Genomic DNA, 19,494 nt, shown 5'->3' with positions numbered 1-19,494 from the left:
GGCCAGATATTTAATGAATAAGTGAATATTTAATAAATGAAGATACTTCTAGAGTCCAGAATGAAGAGCCTTCTTTTCTTTTTTCTCACCATAGGTGGTTTTCTGCATGGATCGTGCCCTAGAATTTGCCCCTGCCTGCCATCGCTTCAAAATCCTCAAAGCAGAATGTTTAGCAATGTTAGGTCGTTACCCGGAAGCACAGTCTGTGGCCAGGTATGAAGTCAGGCCATTCTGTATTGAACTGATATTGAGCACTAGACAGGTGCCGTCTGGCAGCTCTCTGTACCACCATATGTCATGTAGGTAGACCAGAGAGCTGAGCAGACCTTCCTGGGACTTAAAGCCAGAGTTAGACAAGATCTGAAAACCTACCAGACATGTAGAAGTACAGTAGGAACTTCAGCTCCATGTGGGAGGACACATGTGTGAGGTGTGGCTTTTTTGTTTTTTATTTGTTTTAATGTCATTTTCTTCCTGCACCACAGGTTTGCGAGCTCTGTGAGGGCCAAGTAGTAAATACTTTAGGCTTTGTAGTTCATACAGTCTCTGTCGCAACCATTCACCTCTGTCACTGTAGTGCAGAAGCAGCCGCTGATAATAGATAAGTGGATGACGTGGCCTGATTTCAGTACAATTTAATTTATATGAACAGTGGCAGGCAGGATCGGGCCCTGTGGGCTGTAGTTTGCCAATCTCTGTCCTAACAAAGACTGAGACACAGGAAGTGTATTAAAGGTAAATGCAGGTGGTTTATTTGGTGAAGATATGGGAAGAGCTCATTGGGATCTGTCTACATTTGGATACTTTTTTACTAGACACAGGGTCAAGAGAAAAACTGGCAAGAGTAATCACAAATGATAATAACGGTGGGGAGATCCAAACTATGCTGAATGTGCCCCTTTCCGGCTATTGCAGTGACATTTTACGAATGGATTCTACCAATGCGGATGCTCTGTATGTACGAGGTCTTTGCCTTTATTATGAAGATTGTATTGAGAAGGCGGTTCAGTTTTTTGTACAGGCTCTCAGGATGGCTCCTGACCATGAGAAGGCCTGCATTGCTTGCAGAGTAAGTTCTAGGCCCCACTTCTGAGTAGGAAAAAAAGCTTCCTTTTTGAGCCTTTAAGAGAGTCAAGAGTGGAAGATTCAAGGCCCATATGAAATATGATAGCTCCTTTGCCCACCTTGCCAGGATGCTTCATCCTTTCATTAGAAATTAATTCAATAAGAACTACTTTTATTGACCCAAAGGTAAATGTGATCATACAGGGTCAGATCTTCTAATACCTAAGTGTGTTTTTTTCTTCTCTCAGTGAAGAAAAAATAGTAGTGTTTATCCTAGGGAGTAGAGGTAAAACCTGGGTAAATGAGTCTCATTGTTGTTCTTTTGTAAATCTTGGTTTCACCTGTCCACGCTGTAGGAAGCACCAGTGAGCAACAAATAGCCCAAGGGGTTGGTGGTGGGGAGGGGTGGTCAGGGTCAGGGTGATGCTAAACAGCTGGGATCTGAGAAATTGAAAATAGACTTGGACCTCTCTGTTATAGTGGCCTGAGGTTTCCTGGTTGTGAACTAATCTCCCCCCTTGCTTTTCCTGTAGAATGCCAAAGCACTTAAAGCAAAGAAAGAAGATGGGAATAAAGCATTTAAAGAAGGAAATTACAAGTTAGCCTATGAACTGTACACAGAAGCCCTGGGGATAGACCCTAATAATATAAAAACAAATGCAAAACTCTACTGTAATCGGGGCACGGTTAATTCCAAGGTAAGCACCCGGTCTGGGTCTCGGGGCCTGTGGAGATATGTTTAAGGGACATCAAAGAGGGCTTGGGGACTCTGCCTCATGAGGGGAATCCAGGTGAAAGGAGAAAAGGTGGTTTTGGTGGAAGGCTCAGCTTGTTAGGAACTTCCTTCTAAGAGGCAAGCTTTTACCTTTTCCATGGAATTGAAGGGCACTTGAGGGACAGTTTGAAAGGCTATTTCTACTGGTTCTTCCTCAAGATCCCTTTCCTCCACTAAGAGAATGCCTGGAGGCTTTAGGATAATTTTTTATGCAAATGTTATTGCTGATTTTGGCCTAAGCAAGTGATTATTTCTTTCTTAGGAGTGATTTGGAGGAAATTAGAGTATGAGACAGGCTTAGATTTTTTGTCCATCCTAAGTGATACTCACTGCACTCGGCTGGAAACGGCCTGCAGGCCCACTCTAGTCCTTCGTACCGTAAGAAACAACAGCAGGCTCCTTGCTCTTATAGTGTTCCAGTGTTTAGAAATCAGATCAGTTTTACCCCTCTCGTTGGCCTTTAGGAGAATGGAGGGCAGGAACCGCCCTATTTCTGTGTCTCGTCTGGGCACTATCCCAGAATGGCAAAGGTGCTTTATCCCTGCATGGAAGTGTGCCTGGCTTCCATCCCGTAGAAGAGAAACCAGTTTGGAACCTGGTGTCCTTAGCCCTCTGAGACACTGGCTTTCTCAGTGACCGAGAGTAAGTGTGACAGTTGGGAGACCAGCATGACTGATCCTCTTAGAATTTTGAAGCTGTGCTCACAGCCTCTGGGCTCCCTTGGTCTGCAGAGATGTGAAGTATGACTGCTCTCTCTCTCCTGAAGCTTAGGAAACTAGATGATGCAATAGAAGACTGCACGAGTGCAGTGAAGCTCGATGCCACTTATATAAAAGCCTACTTGAGAAGAGCTCAGTGGTGAGTGCCTCCGGCGGGCGAGGGGAAGAGGGAGTTGCTGCTGGCCTGCCAGGGGAATTGCACTGTGGATGCTGAAGCAGACCCAGGGATGTTGTGAGGTCATTTGGTCCTTCCCCCTGCCTCTAGGTGGGATTGTTCCAGCCCTAGACTATCTTTATAGACCTCCAGCGGAGGAGATTGCACAAGCTCCCTCAGTCTCCCATGCCTGTGTCTTACGCCCCTCACGGTCAGTAAGTTTCCTCTGATGCCTGACCCAAATTCCTTTTGTTAAAGTTTAAATCCATTTCCTTTGGAGATTGTATTTTGTGTTGTACACTTTTGCTCTAACTTGGCACAGTGCTCGGCACACAGTCGGTGCTCACTCAGTAAATGTTTTGTGGAATGAATGTATGGTGCTTGGAAGAGGAAGAAATAAAGTTATCTCTTGGAGACAGTTCACAGTTGTCCTTCTCCCGTTTGTTCTGGGTTAGGGAAGACAGTCTTTCGATTGAAGGGATTTAATCTGGCTCAGCCTCCCAGTATGAAGGAAGCCCCTTTTGGATTAGCTCCATGGGACTTGGTTATTTATGAGCCAGGATATGCCTACCTAGATCTAGTGCCCAGATTTGTCTTCAGAGTCAGGGTGCTTGCCAGCTTACTTGTCCATCCAGACTCTTCTCTGCAGACAGGAACCTCAGCAAAGGCAAAGAGAGACCTCCCCCAAATCCATCTCTTCTTATTTCAGATTCTAAGCCAGACAGGTTTCCTTCCAAAAGGAAGACCTATGTGGGGTATACTAATCCTCCAACATTCATTCCATTTCTTGTCATGAAATGTCGGAGCCAAAGAACTGGTGCTGTCACAGGTGCCGAAGGAGCCTGTCATTCTTTAAGCTTCTTGGTCTCATCAGTGGTGCAGGGCATGGCCTGCCTCCCGTTTCATTTTTTTTTTAATAGGAAAATTGTTACTGTGTGTGGTTCTTTTATTTGTTTTAAGTGGATTTCTAAGTAGACCAGTAATGTCAAATCGAAACATCCATGAAATTGTATTACAGACCGTGACCAGCTGTCAGTCATCTCTTTGCAAACCGTTGGCAAACATGGAAGCTTTGAAAGACAGCACATACCTTCTCGCCCAGCTAATGACTCAATTTAACAGATTCAAAATGCTATAGGCAAGTTCACTGTGGTGTTAGCTGTAATGCTAGCAAAGAGAATCCCCTGAGTATCTAGTGGGGCAGGGGTGGCCAGGGGCACGACACCACATCAGCTCAGTGAACACTCTGCAGTGTCCGAACAAGGACTGGGGAGAGAAGAGAAAATTCTTGGCTTGTTAGGAAGGTAATGGAGTGGATAATTACAACTTGATATGTGTTCAATAAGGAAAAATCAAATGGCTTTAATCAGACAACTCTTTATCTTTGTGGTAGAAACAGAACTATCCCCTCGGTGGCTCTCCCTTTGAGATTCCACCACAGGGAACAGCATGCACTCTAGTGCACAGTTGACCGAAATTTGGCCAGTGGTCCCCTCAAGTAGCTGGGATTGACATGAAGTAGCAGAGATTAGTGCAGGCCAAAGCCGAACCAGGGACAGGGGCCTGACTGCTGCCCAAGTCTTTTGTCAACATACCCTTGAAGTTGGGAACACACCACTTTGCTACAGTTCCTTTCATGGGCTGGAGTTTCCCTTTTCCCTGAGGCTCTGCTTATCTACTTTTTCTTCAACTTAAAAAGAAGATACTTTTTTAATAGCTATATAGTTGACATACAGTGTCCTATCATTTCAGGTATGCAATGTAGAAAAAAATTCAAATATAGATGTCTCTGAATTTTAAAAACATGTTAAATAAAAATGCAAATCACTGTAATAAGCTTGTTTAATATGTTCCAAAAGGGCATGTAAAGTTTGTTAAGGTTGCTTATCTATCAGATCATTCTACACCTGGGGCTATCAGCTTATATTATTCTTGACCCTGTAAATGGGTTCTTTATGCTCCTGGTAGCATTTGTGCGATGTGTCTGCAGGGCACTGGCTTTTCTCACCTTTTTTTAAAAATTAAGATTATAAATTAAGATGCTGGAAAATCAGAGATGTTTAAGAAGTTGGGCGTCCCAGGGCGCCTGGGTGGCTCAGTGGGTTAAGCCTCTGCCTTCAGCTCAGGTCATGATCTCAGGGTCCTGGGATCGAGCCCCACATCGGGCTCTCTGCTCAGCGGGGAGCCTGCTTCTCCCTCTCTCTGCCTGCCTCTCATTCTGCTTGTGATCTTTCTCTTGTCAAATAAACAAATAGAATCTTAAAAAATAAAAAAGAAGTTGGGCATCCCATCTTGCCAGCCACATCAGTACCACCGCCCTGCTGTGGCCTCTTAGCCAGGCGGAGCTCTGATGTTTGCGAAGATGGGTCGGTAAGGGGCAGGGTAGTCAGTTTGGTCTTTGTTCTGCAGTGGCTGGCTATGCTGCATCCAGCTGATGCAGTCTGTCTCTGGAACATCTACCACAGCTTAAGTGGTAGGCCAATCTTGGTGCCAGTGATCTTATCAGGACATGGAAAATGCCACTTTGCTTCTGTGGAAGAGAAGGTCTTAAAAGTTCTGGCCATCAGCCTGTCAAGCTAGATTCCTCCCATCTTGGGCCGACCCCCCCTCCCCTGCTTTTCTTCTGCACTATTGAAATATGAAGCAAGCCTGTGTTAAGAGTCTCCTTTCTTTCACCTACCTACATCTCTCAGATTGATTAGTCTTAGTGGAAGCATTTGCCAGCAGCCACAGCACCTTGAACTTGATCCTTCAAGTGGCTCACTAATCCCACTTCTGCTCTGGATTGGAGCTGGCCCTGCATGTTTATGGCACTACAGGTTTCAAAGCTTTTCCATATCCGTTGCTCTCACTGGATAATTTTTCTTTGGCATTTCAATCCCAAGTAATCGTTCAAGTAGATGCATTTACATTGCCTTTCCTAAGGCAGTCCAGATGCCCCTTGGGTTGGGGACTCTGAAATCAGAAGGAACCTTCTCCTGTTGGTTGCATTCTGCTCAGAGCAGAGGATTACTTTGCTGGTTGGATGCAAGTGGCATGAGATATCTCTCTTTACTTGAGAAATTGGTGGTTAATTTTTTCTCATGGCTGGCTTAAGGACTTCTGTTTCATGATGCATCTCAACCAAAAGTGTGTGTCTCTTGCTTGAGCTGTGCCTCTTCTGCCAGAGTGATACCGAAGGCCATTGCTATTTATGTTGCTGTACCCCCCTGTATTTCCTTCTCAGTTACATGGACACAGAACAGTATGAAGAAGCTGTGCGGGACTATGAAAAAGTATATCAGACGGAGAAAACAAAAGGTAAAGGGATCTGAGAGTATGTTTCTCAGGGAACTGTGAGGTCTTACTCTTAGGCCCTTAAAACTGGACACAGGGTCGTTTGATTCAGGGAACAAGGATATACCAGGAGCTTATCGATGGCCAGCCAGGAAGAAGTGAGGCGAGATGCCAAATGTAGGATAAGGCACTTCTTTTCTGGCCTTGAATCCTCTCTATCATTTTCACTTCCTTTTCTGTGTAATAAGGATGATGGGAGGAATCAAATTATGAGTAGATTTTTTTTTATAATCTTCAGAAGAAAACACCATAACTGCACCTGGTATGATTCTTTTTTTTTTTTTTTTCTTTTAAGATTTTATTTGGGGCGCCTGGGTGGCTCAGTGGGTTAAAGCCTCTGCCTTCGGCTCAGGTGATGATCTCAGGGTCCTGGGATCGAGCCCTGCATCACGCTCTCTGCTTGGTGGGGAGCCTGCTTCCCCCCCCCTCTCTCTGTCTGCCTCTCTACTTGTGATCTCTGTCTGTCAAATAAATAAAATCTTTTTTTTTTTAAGATTTTATTTATCTATTTCACAGACAAGAGATCACAAATAGGCAGAGAGGCAGGCAGAGAGGTGGGGGAGAAGTACACTCCCCGCCAAGCAGAGAGCACGATGCGGGGCTCGATCCCAGAACCGTGAGATCATGACCTGAGCCAAAGGCAGAGGCTTTAGCCCACTGAGCCTGTGCGCCTGGTATGACTAACAAAGCTTCTGACTGTAAGGCATCTATCTGTGTTAGGACCTGTTAAGGGAAACCAGAGTCAGATTTGTCCATTGACTCTAACTGTTCCCTTCTAGAACACAAACAGCTCCTAAAAAATGCACAGCTGGAACTGAAGAAGAGTAAGAGGAAAGATTACTACAAAATTCTGGGAGTGGACAAGAATGCCTCTGAGGACGAGATCAAGAAAGCTTACCGGAAACGGGCCTTGATGCACCATCCAGGTAGAGCGGATGCAGGGAACGGACTTGGGAAGCGCAAACCAGGCCGGCCTTGCCAAAGTTAAGCGAGAATGAAAGGTTCTGGCTTTTCAGCTGGGAAAGAGCTGTTGCTAAGACCCTACCCTCCAAGCTTTGGAAGTGTACCAGATTCTAAAAGTGGTCTTCGTCTTAAACTGTTTTCTTGTGATTCTGAGTTCTTCCCATACTCTTCCCTTTAGATCGGCACAGTGGAGCCAGTGCCGAAGTTCAGAAGGAGGAAGAGAAGAAGTTCAAGGAAGTTGGAGAAGCTTTTACCATCCTCTCTGATCCCAAGAAAAAGACTCGCTATGACAGCGGACAGGACCTGGATGAGGAGGGCATGAATATGGGCGGTGAGTTCGTTGGGGCAGTCTGGGATAAAGCTGACAGCAGCGGGTGGCTAGAATTTTTCTGAAGACTCTCCAAAGGGGAGTTTGTGTAACAGGGAAACACAGTGATGTGAAGGCCCCCTGGATGGATACCTGCAATGTGTGAAGCACTATGTTGGGCGCTGGAAATACCAGGTGAATCAAACAGGTTCCCTGAGCTCCAAGAACCCAGTCTTGGGCTTTGCACAGTGACCGCAGGCCACATCTGACCCCTGAGCCCTGGATGTAGAGTCCCAACAAGGACAGTCAAGGGTAGCAGGAGCTCATGATGCAGAGTGGGTACTTAGGAGGTGAGCACTAGCAAGGGAAGGCTTGGAGATGGAGAAATAATACCTTTGGGAAGCTGCGAGGGGCTGAGCGTGGGAGGATAGAGGGTGCTCAAGGCAGGGGAAGGTGAGACATGAGGCTGCAACGTAGCTGGCTCCCCCCTTGGAAGGACTTGGCAGCCAGAGTAGGGAATGTGGGCTTTTTTCATGACGGCTGGAAGCTTCCTCCCCACTGCAGAGTGTGTGCTGGCTGATATTTATGTGTGTCACTCATTCCCAGCGGGCTTCAGAGTTCAATTTCTCTGAAAGACTTAAAGCATAGCTGTCAGTGTTGCGCGCACTCCAAGCTCCGCTGGAGATGAGACAGGCCGGAATCTCTGCATACGTCTCAGACCGTGGTCTCTGACGCCAGCCCTCTTTCCTCCATTAAGAAAATCTTGAAATTGAAAATAGGACCGATGGTGTTACCTAGATAATCCTTGTCACTGGTTCAGGGTGTGTGTGTAACAGATTTACCAGTAGTGAACATTGTTCTGCCTAGCAGTTGAGAGGAGCAACAAGCAGTCAAATGCTACTGAAGGGTTGTGAGGAGGGGCGCCCCGAACCAGACTTTGGCTCCAGAAGTGTATTTGTGATGGCGGTGATGAGGTGGTTTGGTGCTGGGAAGGGGGTGAGAGATGGCAGGAGACTTGGGTAGGAAAGGGTCGGAGGGCACGTGGGAGATGTAGCAGGAGGTGGTTGCTGATGTGTTGGAAGAAGGAAAGGATGAAGCTGAGTGGCTTTAGATGGCTGACTCGCTGGATGCAGTCACGGAGCTAGGGGACCCCAGATGAGCAGGCGCACAGGCAAGGAAGAGTCTGCTTTTGGACACAATCTACCTGTTGGATCAACTGGTGGAGACGAATGCTCTGTGGTGCTTAGGGACTCAGTTGGGGGTGGGGGCAGCAGACTTGCTGTGGTCCGGTGATCAGGCCACAGCACTAGAGTCAGGCAGGAGCCGGAGTGTTCGGTTCTGCTGCCGTCACTGGCTGCATGATCTTAAAGCAAGTAACGTGAGCTCTCTACGTAGGTTTTGTTGAGTGTAAATTGGGGATGATGTAAGGTATGAAGAGTACCCAGCACCATGATTGGCACCTAGTAGATGCTTAATAAACCATGACTTTCCCTCCCCCATCCTGGCATAGTCTAGACAGAGCATGGAATCAAATGAATACAATAATCTTTAGATCTTGTTCCTATATTTAGTGTTGTTAACGTTGAAGATAGATTTTCACCCCCTCAGTAGCAGCCCCAGCATTATAGGGAGACAGTGTGGGGCGAATCTTTTAAGTGCAAATGGCATCCCAGTTGCTGAGAAGAAGGTCTGGCAAAGTAGGTTGAGGCAAAGAAAGCTTTGCTTCCAGTCCAGCTGGGGAGGAGGAGGGAGGAGGAGGGAGTGTGGGCATGGGGGGCGGGGCAGATAGGCCCACCCTGTCAGTGAGGTTTTGGGAAGGACGGAAGGGATGAATCTGGGAAAGCTTTGGGGACCCATTCTTAGTGTTGTCATAAGTTCCTCTTCAGACATGTCTAACTTTTCCAAACTTTTGTCCCTGCCCCGTTTTCTTGCTCTGCTCCACAGATTTTGATGCCAACAATATCTTCAAGGCATTCTTTGGCGGTCCTGGGGGCTTCAGCTTTGAAGGTAAGCTTCCCGCTCTCAGGAGTTCCCAGATCACAGGCCCATAACATGACTCCCCACTTGGGTAGTTCTTTGAGAGTCAGAGGGGCCCAGGAGTAGAGGCGGCAGAAGGCCCATCTAGCAGGGAACAGGTCTCCTCGGGCTGCTGAGGATGGAGGTGGGGAGGCTCCGGGGTGCACCGTGCCTTGGGACCATTAGTCTACACCTCTGCAGCATCTAGGAGGCGTCTCTAAGCTGTCTATTGCGGGGCTTCTCTGCAAGAGTGACGCTTAGAAGCTGCACACACAGCTGCTCACGTGCTCCCCTAAGACCTAGGCTGTTGATGCTCTTGGTGGTTTTTCTGTTTGAGTTCGAAGCAGCCCTTGAAGACTTTCCCATAATGAGAGCAGAGTGATCTTTCCACCCAGAGTAAGCTAACAAGCCCTTCTTTTGCCTTACAGCATCTGGTCCAGGGAATTTCTTTTTCCAATTTGGCTAATGAAAGGAAACCATCCAGAACCCAGAAAGTGCAGACTTGCTCAGTGTAACCTTGAACGTGGGCACAGTTCACCACCTCCTCCCTTCATCTCGTCTCCCCGTCCTTAGAGCAGTTTCGTTTTCTTAGTTGGATACCCTGTGTCTGTGTGAGTCGGGGGGAAGGAAAGGGAGCCAGCGCCGAAGACTGCGGGGAGGGGAGGGAGGCGGGGGGTGGACAGGGAGGCAGCTTGTGAATTTTTGTTTTACTGTTTAACTTTATTAAAAAAGAAAAAAAATTAAGAGAATAAAATGTTTTGACCCTTTCTGGCACTTTGCTCTGGCAGCTGCTTTGTGTCACTCCAGAGTTGGTAGGCCAGAGCTGAGCCCCCAGTGCGGAGCTGGTACAGACACGGATTGTAGGCTCAGCACCTGCCCATCTGGGGCCTGATGGCGGGGGGGGGGGATGCCAGCCACCTGTCCCAGACCTATTCAGCCTGGGAGTGCTGAACCGGACTGAGTTGGTGTTGGGACCCTCCTGATGTCAGTCACAGGTGATCTGACGCTAAGGGCTGCTACAGCTCACTAGAAGCTGCGTGTGTCTGGAGCTCACGTGGAGCACGGCTGGCTGCTAAGCCTGAGGCTGGGCTGACCCAGACAGGAGGTGTACACAGGCCCTCACAGCCGTCTGGCCACTGCAGGGTAAAGGACATGGAGACAGGGACGAAATCCTGCCTCCTTTCCTGGTGAGACACACAGCTCCTGGGCCCTGGGGTCCAGGCACAGAACTTAAACTCACGTGGTTGGAAACCGCATTCGTAGTAAATACCCCTCACCTTCTCCACTGTTGTCCCCTCTCTGTGGCAGACGAGTTAGGGGAGGAGGCGGTGACCAGTGTCCTGCTCTTCAAGTCAAGCATAGTGTTCACGGGAGGTCATCTTTTTATGAGTTTAGGCAGAGGGATTTGAGAATTCGATGCTTAGATTTTTGGCACTTTGGTAGTAGAGCTGGCTGGGAAAGGACCATGGACCAAATAGGTAACTTACTGCTTTTCTTCCTTCTGAGCCCCAGCCCCTTTCTCTCCAGTCTTCCCCCACTGATGTCAAGGCCAGGGCGATAGTGTGACTGAGTTAGGCCTGTATGAACTCCTGAATGTCAGGTCTTCCCCTGTGTTTGCAGCACCCTGACCTGAGGGTGGCCTTCCCTAGAAGACTGGCAGAAACCCAAACCAGGAACCATGGGTCTGGCTGAGAAGGCCCTCTGATTGCTGGGGGCTGGCACACCTGTGGTCCCGATGCCACAGTTATTGGGGACAGGCTCTGCTCACTTCCCTCAGACCCAGCCACCCCCCACTTTCCTGTGTGCATCTAAGATCGGCCGCTCTCCTTTCTGCCGCCTCATGAAAGCCAACACTGTTCAGCTGCCCAACCTCACCACAGCTGTGCCCAGCCAGCAGAGGGGAGACAGGACCGATGGCCCCAAGCTGCGGGACAAAGCCAGTCCTGATAGAGCAGCCCTGGCCCCAGGGAAGACTGAGCTGGGCACAGAAGGGTGAGAGAGACTGCACACAGCCAGGATTAACACAGTTTATTTCACGGTCAGTCTTACAAGTCACTGAGGTCGGGCAAAGCCAGGATAGTAACTTAAATCTCAAGCACTTTCGTCCAGTGACAACCTGATTAGCAAGGCCCTGTTACTGAGCAGGGGGGCAGTGGCGGGCACCCCAGGAACCACAGCATGTGTACCAATGTTAAAAAACCCCTTCTCAGAGCACCAGGGGAGCTTGGCCCTTACCAGCCAGGGGTCCACTCCGTTGGCTCTCGGTCCCCCACTGACTAACCCCTGCAGAGGAGCCGCCAAGGCCTCCAGAGGCACCAGGGAGGCAAGCTGGTCTGGGCAGATGGTACTTTCTCTGGCTTCGGTTTCCCCAACCCCACAGCCGAGCCACACCGCCGGAAAAGATGGCCAGCCCACCCCTTCCTGGGGCAAGACCTGCAGCCAGCTGGGATGTGGCTGTCAAATGTTCCCTAGTCACAGTGTAAAGGAGGAGGGGACAGGCACTTAGGGCCGAAGGCGGGACGCAAAGCCCCTTTTCTACCCTGGTAAAAAAGCCCCAGCATACATCATGGGGCTGCAATGATTAGATTTGGGGTCAAAGCCCAGGGATTTCCCCACCCTTTCAGATCCACAGCCAGTTTCCCGCAGCCGCTGTGACCACCCGGTGGGGACACACAGCTCTGGGGCATCTCCCCCGCTGGCCGGCTCAGGGCAGGGAACCCGGGACAGGCGTCAGGGCATGGGGTTGTGGCTGCGGCTCCAGGCCCAGCTTGGCTCAGCCTCGTCAGCTTTGCTCTGGGTTCCTGAATGGCACTCCCCACACCCCTCTCATGTTGAAAGCTTGGGTGTTAGAGGGGACAAGGGAGGGCAGGAAAAGTTACTTTACAAGTTTTTTTAAAAAGTTACAGAAAGGTTAACTTTGAGTGTAAAAAAAAAAAAAATCTTGAAACAAAGGTCAAGCAGAAGGCATGCTTTCCCTTCCCCTCCACCCCTTCCCTTCTGAGGAGCGGGAGGCTGACAGCGGCGAGAACACTCAGATGATGGTGCAGGACTGCAAGGCGCCCCCCTTGCGGCTGCCGTGCGTGGGCACGGGTTTGCCCTTCCCATAGTATCCCGTGAAGATGGCCCTGACCTCCAGCTTCTTGGCCAGGCTCAGCAGCCAGCGCCCATTGCCCAAGGAGTAGAGTTTGCCCCGGCTTAGCTCACCCACCTCCTCGCCTCGGCTGCCCCCCTTCTCCTGCCGCACAATCTCCAGGAGGTCAATGCCCGTCTGCACGGGCTCCACGTCACCCGCGCAGCCGAGGGTGATGTGAGCCCGGCTTCCCCGGGGCAGGCTGTCAGAGGGGGACAGCTTGTCCACATCATTTGGCCACAATGGCAGCTCCTGCTCGCTCAGCTCCACCCGGGCTCCAGTAGTCTTGGGTGTCACGAAGAGGGCAGTGATGGTCAGCGTGAAGGCCTTGCAGTACGACTTCCTCACCACCTGCGGGGACGGAACGACAGCGCTAAGCTGGACGTGGTAGACCCGGGAGCAGACTGTTGAGCAAGGATGGGCCTAGCAGGGGAGAGCACCGTGAACAGAAGCCTCGGGTAAAAGCCACTCATGGCCCCTATGCTGACATGAGCGGAAGAGCCAGAGGACACTGGCGGAGCTGAAGGCCAGACTCCCCCAACTCTGAGCCTGGCACCCCACCTCCCGGCAGCCCTTTAACCTCGCCATGTTGGCTCATTCACCTGTTCTTCAGGAATGATGCTAGAACCTACCTCAGTGGCCAGATGTAACAAGTGTCTGGGCACATTGAGAACAGTAACAAGCACATGACAAGCACTATTGTCACTGCCACTCAGCTCACCCCGGTAAAAGCCACCTGAGTGCCCAGGCAATATCGGAGAGGTCAGAAATAAATGCCTCAAGTTAAAATCGACTTCGTACACCCGGGTTTACATGTGGTCATATCTGACTCAGAAAGACCATCTCTCCCGACTGACCGAAACAGTATCTCTTATCTTTGCTCACAATCCCTTGTGTCTGGTGCCTAACAGGGGCTTAATAAACAATGCTAAGTGCATGGGTGGCTGAGACGGTGTAGACAGCATCACCTGTGCATTCATGCAGCTGTGCTAGGGGCCATGGATACGACAGTAAACCGAACTGAGAAATGCAAGCAGGGGAGACCAATAAACGATCAGCAAAATGGATGCTGCATTAGGGCAGCATCCCCCACCAGGGCAGACAAGTGGAGGGTTGCCAGAAGTCCTCACGGAGGAGGCCACCAGAGGCTGGAGACCAGTGCACAGCCGGGCCACGTGCCTGCGGCTTAAGGACTGCACATTAGAGGCTGTGGGCAGAAGAGAGCGGCTGAGTGGGAGCAGGGAAAGATGTGGTACCCCAAAGCCAGGAGCCCCACTATCCCTTGATGTGTGCACCCCACTGCAGGGCAAGGGCAGGCCTGGGACCTGGAGACCAGGACCTCTGAGCACAGGGCTTGCTGGGGGTGAGGGACACCTAAACTTTGGAACTCCGCACAGGCAGGAGCCTGCTGCCAAGCATCAGTCTGCAGCAGGAGAAGGCTCTGGGGGGTGAGCGCGCAGGCTGGTAGCAGTGCGGGGGCAGCGAGGTGGGGGGGAGGCGCATTAAAAAAGGGTGGCTGACAGCTGTGTGACTAAGCCTGTGGCGGTGGGGGTGAACTGGAGCAGGAGATGCCATTTTTCCTGAGGCTGTCTGGTTTCTGGTCCTTGCATTGAGCTGGCCCCCATTTCCAGAAGACCTTGCCCTCTCCACACCTCAGCCACGGGTCCCGGGGGAGCACTCACATCCTGCTGGGCATACTCGTCGGCCCCTGCAGCCTTTCCGTAGTCACAGAACTTGGTTGTGCAGTGCAGCACGCCAGGGGGTCTCTTCCCAAAGTAGGTGAGCAGTTCGAGCTTCTCCCTGGGCTCATCCCCAGAAACAACTGCAGGGAGAGAGTAGAGCAGTCAGGGCCGGAGAGCAGGAGCCATCCTCATACCCACCTCCAAGACCACGGCGGCTTGGAGTGCGGGGGAAAAAAGATAGCAAGCAGGAGTTCTTCAGCAATCCGGTAGAATTCATTCCTTCAGTAGCTGGTCAAACTAACAGCCACGTCAGAGCTACAAAAAGGGGTCTAAATTCCCTGGTTTCACGTTATGTAGATTTTTACATCTCTTCCAGATTTGGAAACTAACACACTTATAACCCAGGGACAGGCAGCATAGGCCAAGGGAATCTCAGCTTTACCAGCTACACATCTGGAAGAGGGAAGCAGGTCATGAAAAATGGGATAGAAAGGCAAAAGGGTGTTGGAACTATTGTGGTAGGATGGACAGAGTCAGAGCTACGTCCTTTGGCCTGGGGCACATGACTGACCCTGTTCTAAACAAGTACCATTAGGGCGACCATACACCCATTTTCCCAGGACCACCCGGGGAACTCTAAGCAGTGCCCCCTTTCACTCGGGCCTACCCGGACCAGAAGTTACAAGTTACCTGGTCACTGTAACAGGTGCTGTGCAGGCCTGTTTGGTGGATGAGAGCCTATAAAGGGCCTAGAGGAGGAAGGGTCTTGGGATAGGAGATATCATATGGCAAGACCTGGGAAATCAAGACCTGATTTCAGTTTCCAGACATCAGGCCTTGGGGCTTGTTTCAGTCACTAAATCAGTCATATTCACTTCCAGAGTCCCTACAAGGAGGTTTCTCACCCTCCACAGTGGAGGGAGAGCTCTGCTCTGAGCGCAGGCCCGTTACATTTGTCCTGCTGTGTCCTAGGCAGGAAAGGGTGGCAGTTTTTAATGGTAAAGGCAGCTACAAGAGGCAAAGCAGCTCTCATCAGGAGCTTGCCCTGTAGGGTGCTTTGCTGCCAAGCAGTTCCAGGTGCTGGGCTCACACCTGGGTGACGTCACTGCAGGCCTCATGGTTCCCTGGCTTCCCGGTGTTCCAGCTTTAGAGCCAAGAAGAGATCTCTGAGCTCTATCCAGGCACAGATTTTGCCTCCGAACAACACACAGACATACGGGTGGGAGGATCATCTAAAATTTGGGGACACCAGAAATTGGCTAAAAGAACAGGGATTAGTGGGCGATCTATCCCTAAGAGATCACTGGAGGCCAATGGTCACAGAGGAAAATGAAGGCCTTCCTTACCCCAACCTGCCCTACCCCTTGCCAGGAAAGCTCCCGCCTGCTATGGGGAGGCCCCTGCTAGAGCTGACAGAGTCCAGCGGGCTCTCACCGCAGCTCTGGGCAAATCCTACACCCCTCCAGGGGGTCTCCCCTCTGCAAAATGAGGGGTCTGGACTAGGTGTGAGGCTGTTCTCTGGAGCTGCAGGAAGCCCCAGAAGGTTGCACTGGGCAGCCTCAGACCTGGGAATCATACCCACCGAAGTCACAATGGTCTTAAGTGTGATTGTTTTGCAGCTTAGGATTCTGTGCATTATTTTTTGTCTAGGTTCTTTTATTATTTATTTATTTAGAGAGGGAGGCAGGGAGGGACAGGGAGAGAAGAGAAAGAATCTTAAGCAAAGACTCCCAACATGGGGCTCATCTCACTGACCCCGAGATCATGACCTGAGTCAAAATCAAGAGTCGGACGCTTAAACGACTGAACCACCCAGGTGCCCCTTATTTTTTTAGGGATCTCTCCTCCCAGCATGGGGCTGGGATTCACGAGCCCGAGATCAAGAGTCACAGGCTCTACTCACGGAGCCATCCAGGTGCCCCTCTGTGGAATATTTTACTTCAGAAAAAAATGGCTCTGCTGCTAAAGGCCAGGTGGAAACATGGCCTCGTGTCCTCCCTCTGAGGCTGTAGGGAACGTGTCCTCCTACCCCCACCACCTGCCCAGAAGACAGGGCCCCTAGTCTCCATGGGGGTGGGGGGGCGAGGAGGGGTACAGTGAGCTGAGAGGGCGCCCTGTGCCTCCACCGCTGTGCCTCGCCACCCCCAGCCTCCCCTCTGCCAGAGGACAGCGGCGGTCCCCGCTCCTGCCCCCCATCCCCGGCCACCTACAGTGTCGCAGCTCCTTCTTGAAGGCCTTGTGGTTGCCCAGCTCCTCCAGGAAGGCCTGGCCGGCCTTGCGCAGGCTCTCGGAGCTCTTCTTGGTCAGGAACCAGCCGAAGTAGAGCGGCAGGAAGTCCTTCTCCAGCCCCGGCTTCAGCTTCTTCAGGTCGTCGGCCGACAGCTGCCACTGGTTCTTCTCCTTGAGCTGCGCGCAGTCCAGCCGCCACGCCGTCTTGGGCTCCACCAGCACCACCTGGTACTGGTACTGGTCGGCCAAGTCAAAGAGCTGCTCCAGCCGCTCGCGCTCGTGGTTGGTGTCGTCCAGCACCAGGACGCGCATGTCGCGGCGGCAGTAGGCAGCCAGGTCCTCGTCCAGCCGCTTGTACTCCTCCGAGAAGTCGCCTCGGCCGCCGGGGGTGATCTTGTAGGCGTCAGCGGACACCATCTTAGTGCCGTCCCGGTACCTGTCCACGATGGCCCGCGCCAGGGTGGACTTGCCGCTCCCTGGCAGGCCCCGCAGGATGAAGAGGGTCTTGCACTCCAGCAGCGTGGCCACGGTCTCCTCATCCTGCAGGAAGGGAAACTGCAGCTCCGGCTTGTCCTTGGCCCCTGACGACGACATTTTGCGGAAGAAGATCTTGGGCAGGAACGTGTGGCTCTTTCGGGAGAAGCTTCTATTCTGTGAGGAGGGAAAGAGCGGAGGTCAGCCAGCTCGCAGGTCAGCCAGCTCGCTCCGGGCCACCCCACTGGCCTTTGGCCTCCTCCTACTCGGGGCTCCCGGCCCTGAGTTGAAAGCACCCCCGGTGCGGTGGGCACCTTCCCAGGCCCAGGACTGGACCTTCTTCTCCTCTTCCGTCTGGGTGGCCGCCAGCTGCTGGTGGTGGAGGAGGGAGAGGAGAGCTTGCCTGAGTGTTTCCTAAACTCTGAACTCCCTCTGGTCGGGGCTGCGGCTTCAAGGATCCCCCACAGCTACTGCCTCTCAAGGGAAAGTGTGCTGGGCGTGCATGTCCCGTGGTTCTAGGAGCAGACCCTAACTTTATATTCTTGGCATCTATTAAGGATGACCTCTTTGGAGGTGGGGCTGCTATGTCTGGGCAAAGCCACAGCTGCCCTGGCTCTGGGTGTGCAGAGGAGGCTGGGGGTGGAGAAGGGTTACCCAAAGACTGCCTCCCCAACCCCCACAAGGGCAGCAACAGATAATACTCTCTTGTCTGAGATGGGGGGGGGGACAATGGTCCCACAGAAGGGCTGGTGGGGGGCAGGGCAGGAGAACGCCGGACAAAGGGCCTCATTCACCACGCCTGCCACCTCCTCTTCTGCCCTCGGCCCCCCACAAAGTCGTGGTCTTCGTGCCTGCCCCAGGACCGGGCGGCCCACGGCACCTGCCTCCAGGGTCCAGCTCTGCCCCCCGCCCCCAACTTTGCTGTGTGTCGGCAGCACGTCTCTGGGCAGCACGTCTCTGAGCTCGTTGTTTTCCCGCCTGCTAAAAGCCACAAGTGACAAGCACCTGTTGCTGCAAGCGGTCGCTCTAAAGCGGCTCCACCTCCCGGCAGCTCCCCGAGCGCGGCCCTGGCACTGGTTTTTCTCAGATAAGGCCCTCGGGCGGCGGGAGAAGGCGAGGGACGCCCGCCCCGCACTATCCCCGGCCCACACTCCGCGGGCCGAACTCCCGCAGCGCCGGCGGCCTTCTCCGGCGGCCGTGCCCGCTCCCCAACTCGGCCCCGGTCTCCCCTACCTCAGGCTGCACCCCACGGCCCGGAAAGCCAGAGCTCCACACGGGAACCTCGGATCCTCATTTGCATGCCACTTCCTCCCGAAAATCCCCCTGAACTCTCGTTTTCCGTAAGGGTGCTTCCCCGGCCCGCCCCCTCCCGTCCCGCCTCCCCGCGCCCGCTCACCATGATGAGGGGCGCGCCGCTGCCGCCTTGGCAGGCTAACTAGCTCTCCGGGGCCGCCCGCCTGCGCGGAGGGACACGGACCCAGCGGTGGCGCGACCCCCGCCCCGGGCCGCTTTACATAGCCCGGGGGCGGAGCGCGCGCGGCGGGCCGGGGGCGGGGCGGGGCCTCACCGCGCAGGCGCGGCGGGTCGAAACCCGAAACTGACGCGGCGCGGCGCGGGGAGGAAGTCGCCTGGTGTCCAGCCCCGGCCGCCGCGGCGCCCGTGTATCCTTCAGAGTTCCCGAGGAACTCTAGAAAGAGGGGGGCAGTCACCTTTCCTGGGTCACGCTCCGCTTTAGGATGAGCCCAGGGAGGCAAGGTCATGAACGTGCAAGGTCAGATCCTGTCCTTGTTTAAAATTGTGGTATTTTATTCATCGTGGGGTTTAGCGTTGTGGATGTGTTTTTACATTACATTAGAATTCTACCTGTTGCTTAGTGAGTTTCCTGGAGCCCCGTGAACCACTGCATCTGAAATGCCTCACTCGCCTCACATTAGTGGGGGCCTGGTCCTAGCTAGCCTAACTTCAGCCCTAAACCTTCCAAGGACTGGAGAGATAGAACCAGGATGGCAACAGCCGGGACAGATGAGTAATGTAGTGAAATCCTGGCTCGTCTTCTGAGGCAGCTGTTCAGCGCCACCTCCTCTGCGAAGCCACCGAAAAAGCTGGGTCGGATTTTGGAAAGCTTCCCGTGTACCAAGTGCTGTGCTGAGCACTCAGAGAAGTCTCCTGCCAACCCTGGGGGCAGATACCGTTCTACGGAGGAGGAAGCCAGCTTGTGGCGTCTGATTTACTTCACTGTACCATCTGGAGGTGGCGCAGGTGGAGTCCAGCTGCCACTCTTCCTAGGGACTGCTCCCTGTTCTGAGGCAGCAGCTCTCTTCCTCTGGGCTCCTCCAGCATAATGCCCATTTCAATGCCAGCATTCACTTCTTTGTGCCTGCCAGGCTTCAGCGTGTCCCATCATCACTTCTTCCATCAAGCCTCACACAGTGCCCTGACCACAGCAGTCACTCAGCAAGATGAACCCATGGCCAGTGTCGGCACAAATGTACCTCTCCTCCCAGGACTCTTTCTTCCCCCTCTTTAAGCTAGCTTGGTCCCTTGGAGCTCACCTGTTTCTTCACCATCCTGAAATGCTTTTGCTTGGAAAGTGGTACCCCGAGCGGGGGTCCTCATTCTCTAAGGCTCTTGTGGGTGAGCAGGG

General features: G+C 52.4%; 2 protein-coding genes across 6 annotated transcripts in view; one reads left to right on the top strand and one right to left on the bottom strand.

Moving 5' to 3' along the window:
- Positions 1-10,084, top strand: part of DNAJC7 (DnaJ heat shock protein family (Hsp40) member C7) — a 28,890-nt gene extending 18,806 nt beyond the window's left edge. For all 3 annotated transcript variants that reach the window (XM_004772720.3, XM_013045948.2, XM_004772723.3), the window contains 9 exons: positions 95-213; positions 916-1,069; positions 1,599-1,763; positions 2,607-2,698; positions 5,940-6,013; positions 6,829-6,975; positions 7,191-7,343; positions 9,264-9,326; positions 9,764-10,084. In XM_004772720.3, coding sequence (XP_004772777.1) covers positions 95-213; positions 916-1,069; positions 1,599-1,763; positions 2,607-2,698; positions 5,940-6,013; positions 6,829-6,975; positions 7,191-7,343; positions 9,264-9,326; positions 9,764-9,801 — 1,005 coding nt within the window. In that variant the 3' untranslated portion in view covers positions 9,802-10,084. The remainder of the gene's footprint in view (positions 1-94; positions 214-915; positions 1,070-1,598; positions 1,764-2,606; positions 2,699-5,939; positions 6,014-6,828; positions 6,976-7,190; positions 7,344-9,263; positions 9,327-9,763) is intronic.
- Positions 10,085-11,348: 1,264 nt separating this feature from the next.
- Positions 11,349-18,391, bottom strand: LOC101686926 (2',3'-cyclic nucleotide 3' phosphodiesterase). Of its 3 annotated transcripts, none has more exons than XM_045080696.1 (4): positions 18,247-18,391; positions 16,358-17,027; positions 14,148-14,287; positions 11,349-12,816 (listed from the first exon to the last, which is right to left on the bottom strand). In XM_045080696.1, the coding sequence occupies exons 1-4, from the start codon at positions 18,247-18,249 to the stop codon at positions 12,367-12,369; spliced, it is 1,263 nt and encodes a 420-aa protein (XP_044936631.1). In that variant the 5' UTR covers positions 18,250-18,391; the 3' UTR covers positions 11,349-12,366. The 3 variants fall into 3 exon arrangements, with proteins under 3 accessions (XP_044936631.1, XP_012901400.1, XP_012901399.1); XM_013045946.2 differs by lacking the exon at positions 18,247-18,391 and adding an exon at positions 18,084-18,214; XM_013045945.2 differs by lacking the exon at positions 18,247-18,391 and adding an exon at positions 17,254-17,366.
- Positions 18,392-19,494: the final 1,103 nt, after the last annotated feature.

Source organism: Mustela putorius, unplaced genomic scaffold (genome assembly GCF_011764305.1).
Source record: "Mustela putorius furo isolate JIRA1106 unplaced genomic scaffold, ASM1176430v1.1 tig00000487_pilon_pilon_pilon, whole genome shotgun sequence".
NCBI classification, from domain to species: Eukaryota; Metazoa; Chordata; class Mammalia; order Carnivora; family Mustelidae; genus Mustela; species Mustela putorius.
Note: the sequence above shows the minus strand (reverse complement) of the source record. Positions and strands in the feature narration are given on the sequence as shown.

Coding starts and splice junctions, on each gene's coding strand:
- LOC101686926 (XM_045080696.1), bottom strand. Junction 14,288..16,357: donor CAAGAAGGAGCTGCGACACT/GTAGGTGGCCGG, acceptor CTCTCCCTGCAG/TTGTTTCTGGGGATGAGCCC. Junction 12,817..14,147: donor ACGAGTATGCCCAGCAGGAT/GTGAGTGCTCCC, acceptor CCGTCCCCGCAG/GTGGTGAGGAAGTCGTACTG.